General features: G+C 40.4%; 1 protein-coding gene across 1 annotated transcript; it reads left to right on the forward strand.

Annotated features, from left to right (window-relative positions):
* Nucleotides 1-1081: 1081 nt before the first annotated feature.
* LOC133613131 (uncharacterized) lies at nt 1082-20539 on the forward strand. The gene is made up of 8 exons (XM_061970517.2): nt 1082-1455; nt 1530-1648; nt 9226-9286; nt 9355-9422; nt 16261-16363; nt 19697-19815; nt 19883-20028; nt 20099-20539. The coding sequence occupies exons 1-8, from the start codon at nt 1392-1394 to the stop codon at nt 20205-20207; spliced, it is 789 nt and encodes a 262-aa protein (XP_061826501.1). The 5' UTR covers nt 1082-1391; the 3' UTR covers nt 20208-20539.
* Nucleotides 20540-21479: the final 940 nt, after the last annotated feature.

A 21479-nucleotide genomic window follows, 5' to 3' on the forward strand; every position in this document is an offset into this window, starting at 1 on the left:
TGGGGGCGTGGTCGGGGTGGGGCGGGGCGTGGTTGGGGGCGTGGTTAAGAGGGGAGGAGTATATTGACAGCTAGAATTCACCAAGTCAAGTATTTCATACATATATATATATATATATATATATATATATATATATATATATATATATATATATATATATATATGTGTGTGTGTGTGTGTGTGTGTGTGTGTGTGTGTGTGTATGTATGTATATATATATATATATATATATATATATATATATATATCTACATCCTGAAAATATGCAAGCAAAACTGTGTTTAGATAATTGATACTTCAAACTTGCATAAATAAATATTAAGGAATATAACATAACTTGGCTTCTGAGAGTTTCAAAATGTAATGAATAAAATGCTAAAGTTGTTGATAAACAAGCAATTATTTTAATGATTAAATATGGTCATTTTAAATGAATTATTATGATAATTTAAAATCAATTATTTCAAATATATTTATTTTAATGTATAATTCTATGGCTGGATGTAATAAGGAGTCACAAAAAAATACAAATAAAAATACAATTAATTTTGATGTTATTAGCAAAATATAGTAAAAATTTATTTAGTTTTTATTTTTATTTTTAATTAATAAATATATTTATTTTTAGGTAAAATAAACATAATAATACAATTTATCTCTAGTTTGGATGATTTAGTTCTTGTCACCCTGTTGTCCTCCCGTCATGAAAAAAGGCTGTTCTCACTCAGGTCCGCATGGAGCTGGAAGGGGCGTGGCTTCCAGCTCCGGCTGAAAATCGGGAGATTTTCGGGAGAATATTTGTCCCGGGAGGTTTTGGGGAGAGGCGCTGAATTTCGGGAGTCTCCCGGAAAATTCGGGAGGGTTGGCAAGTATGAATAAACCCAATAATGCATTTTTTTTGTGGTCCCCTTTATTTAGAAAAGTACCGAAAAGTATCGAAATATATGTATCGGTACAACACTAATCTAAACTAAACACCTTACTTAAGCATCATATTTAGATGTATTGAGGTAGGTAACTGTCAACGATATCGCCTTCTTCAAAACATGACGTCATGTTAGCGAGGAGGGGCGTTCACGGCCCGGGTTTGCCAGACTGCAGTGCGCGGCTGGAGCTCCACAGGGCGAAGGGTGGAATTGTTAGGCATGCTTTTACTCATCCATTCCGGTGTATCTCACGTAGAGTAACCGAACATCGCCACCTCAGATGCCGGGAATAGACATTTTTACCAAGGATGGACATGGCGACGCGGTGATGAACGAGGTCCTCGAACGCACCACCCAGACAGACTATGCCGCCTTAATTTCTCCATCTGATTTGCACTCATTTGTGTTCACGAATGGCTGCGTTGTAGTCATATTGTTCGCCAAGTGAAGTTTGTGCGCTGAAACATGGCAGGGTGTGCCTCGGAGCCGCTCTGTCAGCCGTGTGTCTATCACGAGGAGGCGTTTAAAGGTAAGGCAACGCATTCTCCGACGCACAAATGCGTATTGTTTTGCGTTAACTTGGCTGAACTGAACCCCGGTCAGTGGAGCTACAGGTGAAGAGACCCCTGGTGCCGCTCCAGCTGACTCCAGAACAGGTGGCTCTGGAGATGCTGTGTCTCTGCGGGCAGCTGGACCTCCTCATCAGGGCGCAGATGCAGGAGGTAGGCTGGACCGTGAACGCACCACACATAACACTTCGCCTATCTATATGTAATTATACTTTCATATGTTTGTTGTTGTGGTTGTGTTGTGTTAAACTGAGAGCTATTTTCGTAGCTCCAAAACTACATACTTGGGCATTTTCTTCCTAATAGTAATAATTACAAATAATGCCTTCGTAAACGTTAACGTTAGCATGCTAACAGTTAGCATGTGTGGCATATGACTAGTGATGGGTTGATGAGGCGTTTCGACACATTGCAAAACTGTATTGATACTGTGTCGATACTGTGTCACTAAATACTGACATCTGCTGGACATTAAAAATCCCTACAGGCAACCTATGGACCAACTCAACTGACACTGATTTTATGACCTAGTATATACAATAATATAAACTAAGTCATTGTATTTCATTTAGGATTATTTCTAGAGATAAATGCATTCAAATGTAATATCGGAAATGATCGGTATCGTTTTTTTAAATGATCGGTATCGTTTTTTTTTTTGTTTTTTTGTTTTTAAATCAACATAAAAAACACAAGATACACTTACAATTAGTGCACCAACCCAAAAAACCTCCCTCCCCCCTCATTCACACAAAAGGGTTCATTCTTTCTGTTATTAATATTGTGGTTCCAACATTATATATCAATATATATCAATACAGTCTGCAAGGGATACAGTCCGAAAGCACACATGATTGTGCGTGCTGCTGGTCCACTAATAGTACTAACCTTTAACACTTCATTTTACTCATTTTCATTAATTACTAGTTTCTATGTAACTGTTTTTATATTGTTTAACTCTTTTTTATTCAAGAAAATGTTTTTAATTTATTTAACTTATTTTATTTTATTAATTCCACGACTGTATATATTGGTTGATATCGGTATCGGTTTATTGTTTATTGTTTATTGAATGGATCCCCATTAGCTGACGCCAAGGCGACTGCTAGTCTTCCTGGGGTCCATATAGGAGCATACAAAATGAAAAATGCAAAGAATACATGCAATAACAGACATTATACAATGGAAAAATACAACATAAGATAAAAAGCTAGTTAAAACCAGTATTAAAAATTCTCGTCATGTGGGCAGCTGCAATAGGTGTATCTTCAAAGCTGTCTTGAATGACAATTTACTTTGTGAGAGATTAATGTGAGATGGCAACCCATTCCAAAATGATGTACATCTATACATGACTGTATGTTTGAGGAGATTGGTCCTGGGAGCAGGAAGTGCCAAATAGCCATTGCTGGCATTCCTAGTGTTGATATCGGTATCGGTAATTAAAGAGTTGGGCAATATCGGAATATTGGCAAAAAGCCATTATCGGACATCCCTAATTATTTCATATTTTCATTTAAATAAAAATAGGTTTTTATCTTTTTTAGATACAATCTAATGTGAACATGTATCATAACATGAAAATCTAAGATAACGTGTTGTGAACGAGGATGCTTGTGGACTGGGAATGTTTTTTTGTTTTGTTTTTTTTACACATTTTTATTTAAAAAAAAAGTTTTTCCAACGTATTAAATTTTAGACGATTTCTCTTCTTAGTTATTATTTCTCCGGCTGACAGCATTGAGGAGGTGGATTTGTTAATGTACGACAATTCGTACAAATGAGACATTTAACCTGCAGAAAATATGAATAGTAAACTAAGAATCATTTTGAAGAGATTTTGAATTCTAATAGATCAAGTGGAAACTTTGAGAGAACAGGATGAAACGACAAGGAATTTAACACAAATAAATTTTTTTCCGATATATGATCAAAATATTCCCACAAGGCGGAAATCTTTCTTTTTGCCTGAGGCTGTTCCATGATCTCCGACGACGATAAATTAGAAATGACCAACGACAGAAGTGCGACGATTCTGTTGGCAGCAGCATGTCGTTGACAGATGCGCTTCCTTATAAAAACACAGTTTGGCGCGCAGGCGTCAGTGCGACACAGTTCGCGTATCGGTCACGTGACCCAAACGGCTCATGATCGGTCACGTGACTTTCTAAAAGCGGTACGCGCACCGACACAGGGTTTTGTTCTATGAGCTCGACGCATGCGCCGATGCATCGGTGTTGCCGGACCCATCACTACATATGACTATTTTCTATTTTATGTATTGCTATTATTACTACTAATATATTCGTAATGTTAATATGATTTTCTACACCAAAATTCATCAATTTATTCTTCAACTTCTTCTCCAGATTTTGGCGCGTTCTACTTTCCACATTTTTTCACCCGATTCAAACCGTTCCAACTTCGAACTGTTCAGCTTATTCAGGAATCGCGGGCTTTCCTTTGACAAATTCCCAGAATTCCCAGAATTGCAGTTTTTCCGGTACATTTTCTCCATTCGAAATTAATTGGCCATTTTTCAAGCGTCCACATTTCCCACATTTTTTTAACCGATTCAAACCATTCCACCTTAAACACATTCAACTCATCCTAGACATTCAAACTACTATTTTTCCACGTTCAACAATTCCTTTTTTTCCCCCCTAACCCTATTTCTAACCTTTTTAGTTTGACTACGGTACTCTTTTTCCTTTTTTCATCCCATTTCAACTGTTCGACCGTCAAAAACAATTTTCTGAGTCAGGACAAAAAACCAAGTGGAGGGTGTATATTGTACAGAGGTGGGTAGTAACGCGCTACATTTACTCCGTTACATCTACTTGAGTAACTTTTGGGATACATTGTACTTCTAAGAGTAGTTTTAATGCAACATACTTTTACTTTTACTTAAGTATATTTATAGAGAAGGAACGCTACTTTTACTCCGCTACTTTTATCTACATTCAGCTCGCTACTCGCTACTAATTTTTATCGATCTGTTAATGCACGCTTTGTTTGTTTTGGTCTGTCAGACAGACCTTCAAAGTGCCTGCCTTACTGGTGACGTTTCACTTCGTTCCACCAATCAGATGCAGTCACTGGTGACGTTGGACCAATCAAACAGAGCCAGGTGGTCACATGACCTGACTTAAACAAGTTGAAAAACTTATTGGGGTGTTACCATTTAGTGGTCAATTGTACGGAATATGTACTGTACTGTGCAATCTAATAATAAAAGTTCCAATCAATCAATCAATCAAAAGTGTGAAGGAAAAAAGATACTTGTTTTATTTCAACCGTACCGTCAAAAGCCTCAATACTGACCGCACATGAGGACGTTCCTGTCTTCACAATAAAAGTGCCGCGCCATCGCGCCTGCGCTTTCAAAACAAGAGTCTCCGAAAGCCAGCGTAAACAAGCTAGCAAGCTACGGAGTTTGACACCAATATATTTCTTGTAAAGTGTATAAAAACGAATATGGAAGCTGGACAAATAGGATGCCAAAAACCCACCACTTTCATGTGGTATTAGACAGAAAGGAGGAACTTTTCTTCTCCATTTGAAAACGTGGACGTTATCATCACTACTGTCTGATTACAATCAATACAAGTCATCAGAATCAGGTAATACACCAACTTATATTCTAGTCTTCATTAAAGAAAGGAATCTATATGTTAAACATGCATGTATATTCATTAAAACACCTTTAACATGTAAACAAAAACAGCAAAATAAATACTTATAAATTATATACTGTATATATCAATGTATATGTATGTATGTATGTATATGTATATATATATATATATATATATATATATATATATATATATATATATATATATATATATATATATGTATGATATGAGTGTGTATGTTACTCATCAGTTACTCAGTACTTGAGTAGTTTTTTCACAACATACTTTTTACTTTTACTCAAGTAAATATTTGGGTGACTACTCCTTACTTTTACTTGAGTAATAAATCTCTAAAGTAACAGTACTCTTACTTGAGTACAATTTCTGGCTACTCTACCCACCTCTGATATTGTAGCATCCCGGAAGAGATGGTGCTGCAAGGGGTTATGGGTATTTGTTCTGTTGTGTTTATGTTGTGTTACGGTGCGGGTGTTCTCCCGAAATGTGTTTGTCATTCTTGTTTGGTGTGGGTTCACAATGTGGCGCATATTTGTAACAGTGTTAAAGTTGTTTATACGGCCACCAACAATGCTTGCATTCACTTGTGTGTGTGTGTGGAAAGCCGTAGATATTATGCAAAGGCAGTGCCTTTAAGGTTTATTGGCACTCTGTACTTCTCCCTACGTCCGTGTACACAGCGGCCTTTTAAAAAGTCATACATTTTACTTTTTGATACCGATAATTTCCGATATTACATTTTAAAGCATTTATCGGCCAATAATACCGGCCGTCCGATATTATCGGACATCGCTACTGTGTATATATGTGTGTCAGTGACGTGCGGTGAGGTTGATGGCTGGTGAGGCACTGACTTCATCACAGTCAGATTTACAAACATATGAACCCTAAAGAGTATCTTATTCACCATTTGATTGGCAGCAGTTAACGGGTTATGTTTAAAAGCTCATACCAGCATTCTTCCCTGCTTGGCACTCAGCATCAAGGCTTGGAATTGGGGGTTAAATCACCAAAAATTATTCCTGGGCGCGGCGCCGCTGCTGCCCACTGTTCCCCTCACCTCCCAGGGGGTGATCAAGGGGATGGGTCAAATGCAGAGGACAAATTTCATTACACCTAGTGTGTGTGTGACAATCATTGCTACTTTAACTTAACTTTAACTTTACACATACAAACTGTAGTACACAAAAAAGCACATTTAATGAAAAAAACGTTATTATGGTCTTACCTTTACTTATAAATGAAGTCCATTCGCCTCTGTTGTGCTGGATTAATGCAACCCCTGACGGGAGTGTTATATCAACTAAAGCCCTCACTTAAACGTTCCACGTGCAAGATTGAATCTATTTAAAAAAGTGTAACCGAGGGTTTATAAATGTCGCCTATACTGTATGAAACTACAAAATAACAAACACGGAGGCTCCAGTTTACACGAGGACCACTTTATTTACCTTCTTTCAAAAACCTCCGCTCCACTCCAACGTGTCATCACTTCCGCTCTTAGCGCCTTCAAAATAAGAGCTCAAGGCATATACTGTATAACAGCGCATAACAGGAACTTAACATCACAAAGAGGAAAGCCCATAAAAATAGGTTACAAAAGTTATTTAAAAAGAAGCCAAAAAGTGCAAAAACAATAATGTTCGTGTTGGAGGAGTTGTGAATTAGGTACACCTACAGTCTGCAGGTGTACCTAATGTTGTGGCCCTGCAGTCATTCACAACTCCTCCAACACGAACATTATTGTTTTTGCACTTTTTGGCTTCTTATGAAATAACTTTTTTAAATAGATTCAATCTTGCACGTGGAAAGTTTAAGTGTGAGCTTTAGTTGATATAACACTCCCGTCAGGGGGTGCATTCTACGGCGGGGGTGCAGGAGGCGGGATTACTGCGAGCCTCAGCCAGTGCGTCTTTTGCAGCCGTTTTATGATCGCTCAGCACAAGAAATACGTTACACACATACAGTTGTTGACAAAATACACTGTACATTATATACCTCAGCTAACTAAACTATGGAAATGTATAATATAGTTCATATAGCAATACAGTCTCACTGCACAGCAGGCCAGCAGTTAGCCGAGTCATTGCGCAATCCATGTTGCGGCACTGAGTGACGTGCCTCAACTGGCTGCTGTTCACCGCACCGTCTCTTCTCAGTATTTGAACGGCAAATGTGAAAATTCAGCGATTTTGAATAAAAATAATCTAAAACTGGTGAAGTTAAATGGAAAATAACTTTATAGTATAATCACTGGATACATATAACAATTTATTTCATTTTTTTCTTTTTACATTTTTTTTCTTTCCATGATGGCAGTTGAGGCCCCGCCTCACCTGCCTCCAGTGACTGCACGTCACTGATGTGTGTGTATATTTAACCAGGAATATCCTATTAAGAACTCCTTTTTACAAGGAGTCCTTCCTCACACATTCATACACCAGTGTGGTGGCCTGGGGGAAAAGCGGCTGAAGTGTCTTGCCCAAAGGCACAACGGCAGTGACTCGTACGGCAGAAGCTGGGTCTGTACCAGGAGCCACCGAGTTTCTGGATGACGCTCTACCATCTGAGCCACGCCACCCACAACAATGGGGTCATAAATATGTTGATTGTGGCAAAATATGAAAAAGTATGGCATTTTATGACACCATTTATACATCCCAACTATACTGAAAAATGATTTCATCCAATATTTAAAAAAAAAAAAGACTTAAAAACATTTTTGCCTCCCTGTTGTGGCCTCCTCACCGGAATGGAGGAAATGTGCGTTTTCGAATCAGAGTTTTTGTCAATGCATTGTTTCTGTTATGTAATAAAGTAAACAAAAGGTGAATGCTATAACCGAAGTTAAGTTAGGCAAGGATCACACGACGCCCCTATTTAATAAAGAAACGTCCAGAGGAAGCTAAGGTATTTTAATTATTTATCATAGATCTCAAATAAAATCAATTTGCGGAGAGGCAAGCCTGTACACTGCTTACAGAAGATGGAAGAGAGAGAGAGAGACAGAGTAAACCCATACTTGCCAACCCTCCCGATTTTCCCGGGAGACTCCTGAATTTCAGTGCCCCTCCCGAAAATCTCCCGGGGCAACCATTCCCCCGAATTTCTCCCGATTTCCACCCGGACAACAATATTGGGGGCGTGCCTTAATGGCACTGCCTTTAGCGTCATCTACAACCTGTCGTCACGTCCGCTTTTCCTCCATTCAAACAGCGTGCCGGCCCAGTCACATAATATCTGCGGCTTTCACACACACACACAAAAGTGAATGCAAGCATACTTGATCAATAGCCATACAGGTCACACTGAGGGTGGCCGTATAAACAACTTTGACACTGTTACAAATATGCGCCACACTGTGAACCCACACCAAACAAGAATGACAAACACATTTCGGGAGAACATCCGCACCGTAACACAACATAAACACAACAGAACAAATACCCAGAACCCCTTGTAGCACTAACTCTTCTGGGACGCTACAATATACACCCCCACCCCACCAAACCCCGCCCACCTCAACCCCACCTCAACCCCGCCGCCCCATCTCCCGAATTCGGAGGTCTCAAGGTTGGCAAGTATGAGTAAACCCTTCCAGATCTTTTATCCGCCTTGGCATTGTGGGAAAAGAGAGGACCGGTTGGGGGGGATGAGCCAAAAACAGACTCAATCTGATTGTGAACAGGAATGTTTTGGCTAAATCTTGGGAAAGGCAGTAATACAGCATCAATCACAAAATAAACCTATTCGGAGAGTAACCTTTTGACCAAAAGACAAAAATAATATAAATGAATTATCTTAGGCACCACCACAGAACTTTGTCCTATGATTTGGGAAGATGGGGGTTAGGGTGTAAGAAGAACCAAGCAGAGCTATCGCCACAGGGCCCGAGGATTTTAGCAGAGGTCTATTAAAGTGTCTTATCTTTAGACACAGAACAGTCCCAGACAGTTAAGAACAAAGTCCACATACAAAGCACTTAGACTAAAATTGTTGTTAGACAAGAGATTACTAAAATATACATTTTGCCACATCACTTTTTTTTTTTTAAAGAAATTCTCAATTTCACAGTTCCAGGAGCAGTTAGGGCAAGGCTGTAACCCTGAGGAGTCAGACACGTTCCAGGCTCGAGGTCAGTGTTTTAACCTTTTAAATTGAGTCCGAATTCTTGTTTAAATGGTTTGGGCTATCATCTTACAGGATCGAATATTCTGGACCAGATGCTGCAGTGCCTTGAACATCTGCCTAAGCCAATGCCACAGCTGGAGGTATCACATCCCACACAGAATGATATATAGTAACTACAAAATTCAGTCGGAAATTTTGATAGGCGTGCTATCTGGGTTGGGAATCTTTAAGCTAAAATCTGGCATAAAATGTTAGCATGCTAACATTAGCATGTTATAATGGGAACAGTTAGGATACTTGCAAGATGGTGACATATCTCAAAACCAATGGATTTTAGGTTTGGATTATCAAAACTATCTAAAATTCTAGTACAAAAGGTTAGCATGCTAACAATAGCATGAAAACGTAAGAAAAGTTAGCATACTTTTAAGATGGCGCAAAGTATGGACATCCATGATTTTTAGGTTTAAACATACATTTTCTAAAATGCTAGTATAAAGTGTTTCCAGATAAGAGGAAATACCAAAAGTGGTCAGGCAGTTCTATAATGTTCCTACACCATGTCTGGTAGATATTTGTATTTTTATATGAGTAAAGTAGTTAAACTCTTAAAATGCTAATAGTTAGCATGCTAGCACTCATCAAGATAGCATATACTGGAAGTTTAGATGTTGGAATATTTTAAATCGCTTGAGTAATGAGGAAACTAGGAGGAAGGAATGTTGCCTCGTTCTGCTGTTTCCTGAAAAAAATCCACCATTGTAAGTGTCACGTTCAAACACAGGACATCTATTAAACAAGACAAAAGGCAAAGAATCAAACAGAGACAGAATTCAATTTGGACTCAATTGAGGAGAGGCATGCGTCAACCTGTAACCTCTTACAGTGTCTTAGCACGCTCTGACGAAGAAGGTTTTCGTCTCCTCTTTTAATTCAGATGTTCCATGTTCACGCACCAACATATGTCACAGCAGGAATGTGAAGTATTTAAAACAGTCATTGTTTTCGGTCTCATTGAAGTCCAAGAAGAGGATTTCTCGGGCTTGGGCTCTTCCTGGATCCAGCTGGGGCAGGTGTTGGAGGACAATGGATAACCCCTCCCGTCTCCTGTCCACAGCAACTTCAAGAGGGCAGCGGGTCGTAAATAGCGTTGACCAAATAGTTGGAAGAGAGTTTGTGAATTACTTCAAAGAGAGTTCGTTTAACACTTCAAAGAGAGTTCCTCCGGGAGTTGAGCAGATCCTGCCATCTGTCCGTGTTGAAATCACAGTGGCGTTTCACGAGCATTCTTCCTCTTGTTAGGCCTCGAAATACAGCATTCATAATACAACATTTCTTTTGTGATAACTTACAAACAATTATTCCAACAGTAAGGTTGCGTAGCTAATCAATTGGGCCAAGTGTACCTAATCAATGGTCCCATTGAGGGTTTTTCACCTTAATAGCGTTGCCATGGTAACACAAAATGTTCCAGAAATTAAGTGGCACCAAAGGCGCAATCCAGACCTCTCCAACAATGTAGGATATGTTCAGGTTCTTTGCCCAGTTTGTTCCGTATTAAACCCGGCAGAATAAGATAGAAGAAAAATGAGGGATTAGTCCAGGGGTGGGCAATCAATTTTTACCGGGGGCCGCGTGAGCAACTTGAGCACTGCTGGAGGGCCACATGGACAATAATTCAATTAAATTTTGCTCAATATTATTTTTGATATACCATAAGATAAATAATAAATAATAATAATAATTTCATTTAACCTAACTTAACTTTATAAAAAAGCAGATTGCTTTTGATGGTTTTATTTTAACACTGTCTTACGCAACACTTCCTGATGTACAATACAATGCAAAAATGTCAATTTCTGCACAGGGTTAATTTCTGTCACTTTATCCTGCATCCTCTTTAAAAGTCCAACATTTTTCCCTGTCAGATTTGGACAACCATCTGTTGTCACACCTGCCAGCTTGTCCCATTTCAGTCCTTACATGTCCAAACACGCATTTACCTCTGTGAACAAGTCATTACCTGTGATCGTCCCTTTAATTGACTGCATGGCTGCCAGCTCCTCCGTGATTTGAAAGTCTGCAGTTTTTAGTGACCTGAACATAATCTGGACTGTACATACATTTTTTTATTTTTTTTATATTTTTTTTTGGAAAATGTAATTTTGTTTATAGATTATATGCAATCTGTTGTGTTCCAAAATTTTCTATTTTTTTTTTTTTTTCTCAGTGTACATGAATGAAGGTGTGTGTGGACATTATCTGGACTGGACCTGGTTTTAAAAAAAAAAAAACAACCTTTAAACGAAGCTAATTTCATTTACAACCAGGTCTGGTGAAGATAAGGCCCTTTCTTTCCTTTTTTTTTTTTATTTTTTTTATAGATAAGATAAATAAATATTTTCTTGGATAAAAACGAAAGTAAAACAATATAAAAATAATTACATAAGGGAGAGAAAAAAAAGAAAAGAAAAAAAGGAATTAAATGAAAATGTTAGTGGACCAGCAGCACAAACAATCAAGTGTGCTTCAGGGACTGTTGTGTCCCTTGCAGAAGTGTTGTCCAAGTTGTGGGAACCAGAATATTGATAGCAGAAAGAAACAACCCCTTTTGTGTGAGTGGGTGTATATGAGTGTGAATGGGGGAGGGAGTTTTTTTTTTTGGGTTGATGCACTAGTTGAAAGTGTATCGTGTGTTTTTTTCTATGTTGATTTAATAATAAAAAAATAAATTAAAAAAAGTCTGCAGTTATCCCACGTAAGAAGATGAGCAGCTGGGCGGTAGAGATGCGCGGTTTGCGGGCACAACCGCAGAGTCCGCGGATGAAATAAAAAAAAATTAGATTTTATCCGCGGGTCGGGTCGGGTCGGGTCGGGTCGGGTCGGGCGGTTGAAATGAAAAAAAATTAGATTTTAAATAGATTCAGGCGGTTGGCAGTTAAACCAATTGGGAAATATATATACATAGTTAAATGTTGTTACCCACATACGAAAAACGAGCAGGCACCTGCAGCATATGCCACAACAGAAGAAAAAAAAAAAAAGAGATGGACACTTTTACGGAGCGGAGAAGGGACGCCTCGCCGGGGTCCGGGACCGAGGCCCCTTCCCCCGAGAGGGCCCCACCGGGAGCCGTAGCTGAGGCGATCCGCGAGAAGGGCCCGACGCACGTCCAGGGTCACCACCGCGCCCACCGCACCGACACCCCGCCTCGTCCGCCTTCGCCGCGGCCAGCGTCACGCGCAGCAGGTAAGCAGCTTACCTGCCCGCCACCCCCGTGGCCGGGGGCTCGTAACAGGGGTCACTCCGCGCGCTCCGCCCGCGCAGCTTACCTGCCCGCCACCCCTGTTGCCGGGGGCGCGTAACAGGGTTCACTCCGCGCGCAGTGCGCTCACGAAAGGGGTGGGGCTCACCCTGGTTGATATAGACACCAGGACGGTGGCCATGGAAGTTGGAACTCGCTAAGGAGTGTGTAACAACCCACCTGCCGAATCAACTAGCCCTGAAAATGGATGGCGCTGGAGCGTCGGGCCCATACCCGGCCGTCGCCGGCAGCGAGACGCGCTTGGAGGTGCGCTCAGCGCGGCTCCCATATGATTGCGCACTGGTGTGCGTCTGGGTCGTGACAGCGTGGCACGCGAATGTCTGTGCTGCATTGGATCAGTCTCCTTTCTTTAACAGGCAAAAGCTTTATAACCTCACTAATGCCTTGCCTCGTCTATATTAGATATATAACAACGGGCGGGTGCGGTTCTGATCAAATGTTAGATCGGGCGGATGGTTGACGACTTTCTGATGCGGTTGCGGATGAAATAATTGCCTATCCGCGCATCTCTACTGAGCGGTGTCACGTACATCGCAGCTCTCATCCAAAGTCAGCGAAAAACAGTCAAAGTCGGCCGTTCTGTTCTTCAGCTGAAGCTCCAAGTTTCCAGCGATGGTCTCAACCCGCCTCGTTACAGTGCGTCGGGAGAGTGACACGTTCTCAAATGCGCCCCTCTTTTACGGGCATATCAGCGCAACAGAGTCCAATAAGCACTCCTTAATAAAGTCTCCGTCAGAAAACGCCTTACTTTTTCTGGCGATTTTGTGAGAAATTACGAAACTTGTCCTGATGGCTGCATCTCTGGGGGTGTGAAATTCGGCAAAATGTCCTTGTTGGGTTTGCAGTTTTACCATCAACGCATCAGCCTCCCTTGCGCGCTCTTTATCAGACAGATTCCGGTATTTTTCCCCGTGCTTCGTCGTGTAGTGGTGATTCAAATTATATTCTTTAAACACAGCAACCCGTGTACCACAAATTAAGCACACGGCTTTACCTTTAATTTCTGTATAGAAATACTTGGCAGTCCATGTCTTGTTGAAAACACGCCATTCGTCATCCACTTTTCCTTTTTTAGCGTGAGTTGACATATTGGGGGTAACCGGGCATCACTTGTCACTCACATACGTCCATAAATAACACTTTTCAAAATAAAAGCAGCACAGTTGTATTGCACGCACGACATAGATGTTTTTATAAATTTATTTTGTCATTTGTGATTGCCGCTGTTCACATTCACTCACAATCGCGCACGCGCAATCGTCCACACGGAAGTAATACAAATAACGCTTTTCAAAACAAAAGCAGCGCCGTTGTATTCATACTTGCCAACCCTCCCGAATTTTCCGGGAGACTCCCGAAATTCAGCGCCTCTCCCGAAAACCTCCCGGGACAAATATTCTCCCGAAAATCTCCCGAATTTCAGCCAGAGCTGGAGGCCACGCCCCCTCCAGCTCCATGCGGACCTGAGTGAGGACAGCCTTTTTTCACGACGGGAGGACAACAGGGTGACAAGAAATAAATCAACCAGACTAGAGATAAATTGTATTATTATGTTTATCTTACCTAAAAATAAATATATTTATTAATTAAAAAAAAAAAAAAACTAAATAAATTTGTACTATATTTTGCTAAAAACATCAACATTTATTGTATTTTTATTTGTATTTTTTCTGACTCCTTATTACATCCAGCCATAGAATTATACATTAAAATAAACATATTTGAAATAATTCATTTTAAATTATCATAATAATTCATTTAAAATGACCATATTTAATTATTAAAATAATTGATTGTTCATCAACAACTTTAGCATTTTATTCATTATTATTTATATTTTGAAGCTCTCAGAAGCCAAGTTATGTTATATTCCTTAATATTTATTTATGCAAGTTTGAAGTATCAATTATCTAAACACAGTTTTGTTTGCATATTTTCAGGATATATATGTATATATATACCCGGTACAGGTAAAAGCCAGTAAATTAGAATATTTTGAAAAACTTGATTTATTTCAGTAATTGCATTCAAAAGGTGTAACTTGTACATTATATTTATTCATTGCACACAGACTGATGCATTCAAATGTTTATTTCATTTAATTTTGATGATTTGAAGTGGCAACAAATGAAAATCCAAAATTCCGTGTGTCACAAAATTAGAATATTACTTAAGGCTAATACAAAAAAGGGATTTTTAGAAATGTTGGCCAACTGAAAAGTATGAAAATGAAAAATATGAGCATGTACAATACTCAATACTTGGTTGGAGCTCCTTTTGCCTCAATTACTGCGTTAATGCGGCGTGGCATGGAGTCGATGAGTTTCTGGCACTGCTCAGGTGTTATGAGAGCCCAGGTTGCTCTGATAGTGGCCTTCAACTCTTCTGCGTTTTTGGGTCTGGCATTCTGCATCTTCCTTTTCACAATACCCCACAGATTTTCTATGGGGCTAAGGTCAGGGGAGTTGGCGGGCCAATTTAGAACAGAAATACCATGGTCCGTAAACCAGGCACGGGTGGATTTTGCGCTGTGTGCAGGCGCCAAGTCCTGTTGGAACTTGAAATCTCCATCTCCATAGAGCAGGTCAGCAGCAGGAAGCATGAAGTGCTCTAAAACTTGCTGGTAGACGGCTGCGTTGACCCTGGATCTCAGGAAACAGAGTGGACCGACACCAACAGGACTTGGCGCCTGCACACAGCGCAAAATCTACCCGTGCCTGGTTTACGGACCATGGTATTTCTGTTCTAAATTGGCCCGCCAACTCCCCTGACCTTAGCCCCATAGAAAATCTGTGGGGTATTGTGAAAAGGAAGATGCAGAATGCCAGACCCAAAAACGCAGAAGAGTTGAAGGCCACTATCAGAGCAACCTGGGCTCTCATAACACCTGAGCAGTGCCAGAAACTCATCGACTCCATGCCACGCCGCATTAACGCAGTAATTGAGGCAAAAGGAGCTCCAACCAAGTATTGAGTATTGTACATGCTCATATTTTTCATTTTCATACTTTTCAGTTGGCCAACATTTCTAAAAATCCCTTTTTTGTATTAGCCTTAAGTAATATTTTAATTTTGTGACACACGGAATTTTGGATTTTCATTTGTTGCCACTTCAAATCATCAAAATTAAATGAAATAAACATTTGAATGCATCAGTCTGTGTGCAATGAATAAATATAATGTACAAGTTACACCTTTTGAATGCAATTACTGAAATAAATCAAGTTTTTAAAAATATTCTAATTTACTGGCTTTTACCTGTATATATATGTATATGAAATTCTTGACTTGGTGAAATATAGTTGTCAATATACTCCTCCCCTCTTAACCACGCCCCCAACCACGCCCTGCCCCACCCCCGACCACGCCCTCACCCCCCACCTCCCGAAATCGGAGGTCTCAAGGTTGGCAAGTATGGTTGTATTGCACACTTGACATAGATACTTTTTTAAATGTACTTTGTAATTTATGATTGGCCTCACGCGGGCCAGACAGGGATACACAAAGGGCCGGATGTGGCCCGCGGGCCGCAGAATGCCCAGGTCTGGATTAGTCCAAGCAATATTAATATGGACTGCTTTGCAGCATGTGAATGGGTAGCTTAGCAGCAGGGCCATATTTATCAATATTAATATTTACACCTCTCCTTTAAAGGACTACTTGGACATGGTGGGTCTGTTGGCCATGTTTCCACGTGTGGAGGTGTTCCTCATTCAAGGCAGCCCTGTGGACATGCTGGAGAAGCCACCGATGGACGGTAAGGGGGGGACTTAGGGAAATTGGCTTTTGATATTTTTTTCATATTAATAACCATGAACACAACTCACTGGAGCCACCTTAGCACAATGATTAACAATACTCTGCAAAACTTTTGAATTGACATTTACAACATGCTGGAAACACATTTAAAGGAAAAATAAATAACGTGTTCATAAAAGCAACGAAACAATGAAGATGTCAGGTTCAAACACTAATGACCTCTATTAAACAAGACAAGAGGCAAAGAATTAAACAGAGACAAAATTCAATTTGGACTCAATATATTGAGGATAGTCGACCGGACATCGTATCCTTCTACAATCTCCAGCACACTCTGCCAAAAGATTGCATGCCTCCTTCTTTAATTTTGGACCCTCCCCGACCACCTGGCCACCACTGTTTCCAAAGGACAAAGGTCGCAAAAAAATTCACAGGAAAGGTCGTAAACAATTCACAGGAAAGGTCAGTTCAAAAAGAGTTTGTAAAATAGTTCAAAAAGAGGTCCATAAAATAGTTCAAAAAGAGTTCGTCTGGAAATTGGGCAGATCCTGTCATCTCTCCGCTCTGAAGTCCTTGGGCCAGAACAACATCCTTCTGTTGATTACCATACATGAGAGAAAACAGAAAACCCTTCATGTGGCTCTCCCCCTTACTCTTGGTAGGCCTCAAAGACAGCCCCTGTCCTTTTGCCTGGAACTCATTTCAACACAAAGTTTTTTGTGATAACTTGCAAACAATTATTCTAACAGATTTTATTTCGTATTTCTGTTTTTTTTTTATTGTTAAATACACCCAGTAGTGGAACCAATTGACATACAAACACAAGTATTATTAACCTTCTTGACTGTCCTAAAGTGTAAAAATAAGCTAAATGCTGTTTATATTAGGACATTAATACTTAATTTGATGCAACTAATTTTTTTTAACATCGTTGATTGTCACATACTACCTCCGAATGTGACAAATTGCCAGGTCAACTTTGGTTAATTGCTAAGCATAGAAGAAAAAAAAGGCAAACAAAAATAAAAGGTTCTGTACAAAGCTGTTAAATTGCCTGCAAAAATCGGCCCCTTTGCCTTTTACACAGAACCTACAAAGCTCAGTGTATAAAATACTTGTTGGACATCAACAAATGCTTTCAACACAACTGGATGGTGCGTTTTAAGTGGTAAACTTTACACTAGACCAGGGGTCGGCAACCTTTACCAGTCAAAGAGCCATTTTGACCAGTTTCACAAATTATAGAAAACAATGGGAGCCGCAAAAGTTTTTTGAAATTTTAAATGAAATAACACTGCATACAATTTTTTTTTTTTTGCTTTATGCTATGTATAAACCAGGGGTCTCAGACACGCTGCCCACACCTTTATGTGGAATTTTTAAGCTGGTGCGGCACGCGGGTTTAAAATGAATGGCGCTTGTCAGCGTCATGGGTGCCGTGATGGTACAGCCAGCGTGCCTGATAAGCCACACGTTGTATGGGGCTTCCGCTTGCTCACGTAGGCGACAGCAAGGCATACTTGGTCAACAACCACACAGGTCACACTGACGGTGGCGGTATAAAAAAAAACCTTTAACACTCTTACTAATAATGCGCCACACTGTGAACCCACACCAAACAAGAATGACAAACAAATTTCGGGAGAACATCTGCACCGTAACACAACATAAACACAACAGGACAAATACCCAGAATCCCATGCAGCCCTAACTCTTCCGGGATACATTATACACCCCCCCCCCCCCCCCCCGGCCCCACCAAACCCCGCCCACCTCAACCGACGCACAGGGGGCGGGGGGGTTTGATGTGTGAGGGAGCAGGGTTGGGGTGGGGGCGGGGTTTTTTATTATTATTATTAGCCTTTATTTAACCAGGTAAAATCCCATTGAGATCAAAGATCTCTTTTCCAAGGGAGACCTGGCCAAGAGGGCATCAGCAAGGTTACATTAAAAACAGTAAACAAATACATAAAACATCACATTTACAACATTAAAACTTGCTCACATGACACATGTGCATACAGACAAGGTAGACTGCAATCCTTTCACAGAAGCTTTAAACTCATTCAACGTAACTAGGGTTTGAAGTTTAATATTCGATTGTAGGTTATTTCAAGCCTTTGGTGCTGAAAACCTAAATGCTTTCTTGCCCAGTTCAGTTCTTACTTTGGGGACGACAAATTGCAGAACATTCATTGAACGAAGATTGTGATTTCCTTGTTTCTTTGTTAAAAGACAAGACAGATAAGATGGAGTGATACCCAGAATGGTTTTGTAGATGAAAACATACCAATGATTGAGGCGTCGAGCACATAAAGATGTCCAGTTAACCATTGAGTATAACACACAATGGTGAGTAATGGTGGTGGTAGCAGGGGGTGTATAATGTAGCCCGGAAGAGTCAGGGCTGCATCGGATTCTGGGTGTTTGTTCTGTTGTGTTTATGTTGTGTTAAAGTGCAGATGTTCTCCCGAAATGTGTTTGTCATTCTTGTTTTGTTTTGGTTCAAAGTGTGGCGCATTATTAGTAAGAGTGTTAAAGTTGTTTTATATGACCACCGTCAGTGTAACCTGTGTGGCTGTTGACCAAGTACGCCTTGCTGTCACGTACGTGTGCAAGCAGAAGATGTATATTGTATAACAAGTGTTGGGCTGGCACGCTGTTAAAACAGATTGTAGAGGGCGCCAAATGTTGTACCATAATGGCACGCCCTTATTATAGCCATAAGGGTGAAAATCGGTGAATATTAATCCCGGGAGTTTTCTGCGAGAGGCACTGAAATCCGGAAGTCTCACGGGAAAATTGGGGGGTTCAGCAAGTAAGCTGCTGAGCCGCATCAGAGTGATCAAAGAGCCGCATGCGGCTCCGGAGCCGCGGGTTGCCGACCCCTGCACTAGACTGTAAAGACAAGATATTTAATGTTCGAACTGAGAAAGTTATTTTTTTTTGGAAATAATCATTAACTTAGAATTCAATGGCAGCAACACATTGCAAAAAAAGTAGGCACAGGGGAATTTTTACCACTGTGTTACATGGACTTTCATTTTAACAACACTCAGTAAACGTTTGGGAACTGAGGAGACACATTTTTGAAGCTTTTCAGGTGGAATTCTTTCCCATTCTTGCTTGATGTACAGCTTAAGTATTTTAGGCTTCATAATGCACCACACATTTTCAATGGGAGACAGGTCTGGACTACAGGCAGGCCAGTCTAGTACCCGCACTCTTTTACTATGAAGCCACGCTGTTGTAACACGTGCCTTGGCATTGTCTTGCTGAAATAAGCAGGGGCGTCCATGATAACGTTGTATAGCCGATGCATCTCTTGCAGACTACTGGTCGCACATCGGCAAACTGAATCAGCTCCTGGTGCTGAGTCAGCAGCTGGAGGAGGACATCCGCCACCTGGGAAGTCATAAGTACATCGCCCACCAGCTCTCTGTTCTATACGTAAGGAAAATGGCTCACACGCGCGAACACCAGCTATTAGACCCGACTTCACTGCCTTGTTTTGCAGCAAGTAGTCAGCTCCTTCCGAGGAGTCCAGCTTTTCACGGAGACCAAGAAGGACATTGAAGCCAACTTCAAGCACATGAAGCAGTCTCTGGTGGGGGAGGACGGTTCCAGGCATGAGCCTCAGCTGGCTGCTCATTACATCGACTGGTGAGTTCAAGTGTCCGCGTGTATCAGCACCGGTCCATTGGAATAAAATAACGTGCGTTTCTCCGCGTAGGATACTGGAAGTCACTCACGGTTTGACGTCGGCGGTGTTGTCGTTACCGGACGAGCTGACGGACGACATTCACCAGGCCGTGGCCTTCATGTCCCAGTTTGCGTCTTGATGTTGTGGACCACCTACAAAGGGACTAAGTTTTTGATAATTAATGACACGGTGCTACGCCATTGGACAGCGGGTTGAAAGACGCCATGTAATTGACAAATGTACTATATAATGCTTTGGCCTCAGTTATGGATGCTTTTTATACCTCTAGTGTCACAATACATTTGAATGCAATAGGTGACGTGTGTCTGTTTTTTTTTTTACTTATTTGAAACTTGAATGCAGGAAATGACATCTACCGTATTTTTCGGACTATAAGTCGCAGTTTTTTTTCATAGTTTGGCCGGGGGTGCGACTTATACTCAGGAGCGACTTATGTGTGAAATGATTAACACATTAGCGTAAAATATCAAATAATATTATTGATCTCATTCACGTAAGAGACTAGACGTATAAGATTTCATGGGATTTAGCGATTAGGAGTGACAGATTGTTTGGTAAACGTATAGCATGTTCTATATGTTATAGTTATTTGAATGACTCTTACCATAATATGTTACGTTAACATACCAGTTGGTTATTTATGCCTCATATAACGTACACTTATTCAGCCTGTTGTTCACTATTCTTTATTTATTTTAAATTGCCTTTCAAATGTCTATTCTTGGTGTTGGCTTTTATCAAATAAATTTCCCCCAAAAATGCAACTTATACTCCAGTGCGACTTATATATGTTTTTACCCTTCTTTATTATGCATTTCCGGCAGGTGCGACTTATACTCCGGAGCGACTTATACTCTGAAAAATACGGTATTACCAAAAACAGAAGCAGTTTTGTCAAGGTAGGATGTTTACAATTATAATAATAATACTAATAAATAATAATTGATAGCATCGTATAAAAAGCTTTTCCAATGTTATTGTTGTGAACGAGTCGAGTCTTTTGTTTGCGAGCTATTTTAATAAAAAATTGCCTAGGCATGTTGTAAATTAGTTCACACCAGGTAGACTAGTACAATTTTGCATTCAATTTTTTTATCGTGTCAATTATTTTATGTATTATTTGTATAGTTTTTTGTGTCACAAAAGTTTTTGTTTTTTTTAAATAGTGAGTTCAATGTCAACGAATATGGATGCGATATGACACCACTTTATGGCATGTTTACAACATACTTGCCAACCCTCCCGGATTTTCCGGGAGACTCCCGAAATTCAGCGCCTCTCCCGAAAACCTCCCAGGACAAATTTTCTCCCGAAATTCAGGCGGAGCTGGAGGCCACGCCCCCTCCAGCTCCATGCGGACCTGAGTCCGCTTTCCCACGATATAAACAGT

The sequence above is a fragment of the Nerophis lumbriciformis genome, linkage group LG13 (genome assembly GCF_033978685.3).
Source record: "Nerophis lumbriciformis linkage group LG13, RoL_Nlum_v2.1, whole genome shotgun sequence".
In the NCBI taxonomy this organism is placed as follows: Eukaryota; Metazoa; Chordata; class Actinopteri; order Syngnathiformes; family Syngnathidae; genus Nerophis; species Nerophis lumbriciformis.

Bases quoted from the DNA above. Each gene is read 5' to 3' on its own strand.
- LOC133613131 (XM_061970517.2), top strand. From the start codon at position 1,392: ATGGCAGGGTGTGCCTCGGAGCCGCTCTGTCAGCCGTGTGTCTATCAC. The intron at 9,287-9,354 runs GTCAGTGTTTTA...ATCATCTTACAG, and splicing joins AGACACGTTCCAGGCTCGAG to GATCGAATATTCTGGACCAG. The intron at 19,816-19,882 runs GTAAGGAAAATG...CTTGTTTTGCAG, and splicing joins ACCAGCTCTCTGTTCTATAC to CAAGTAGTCAGCTCCTTCCG.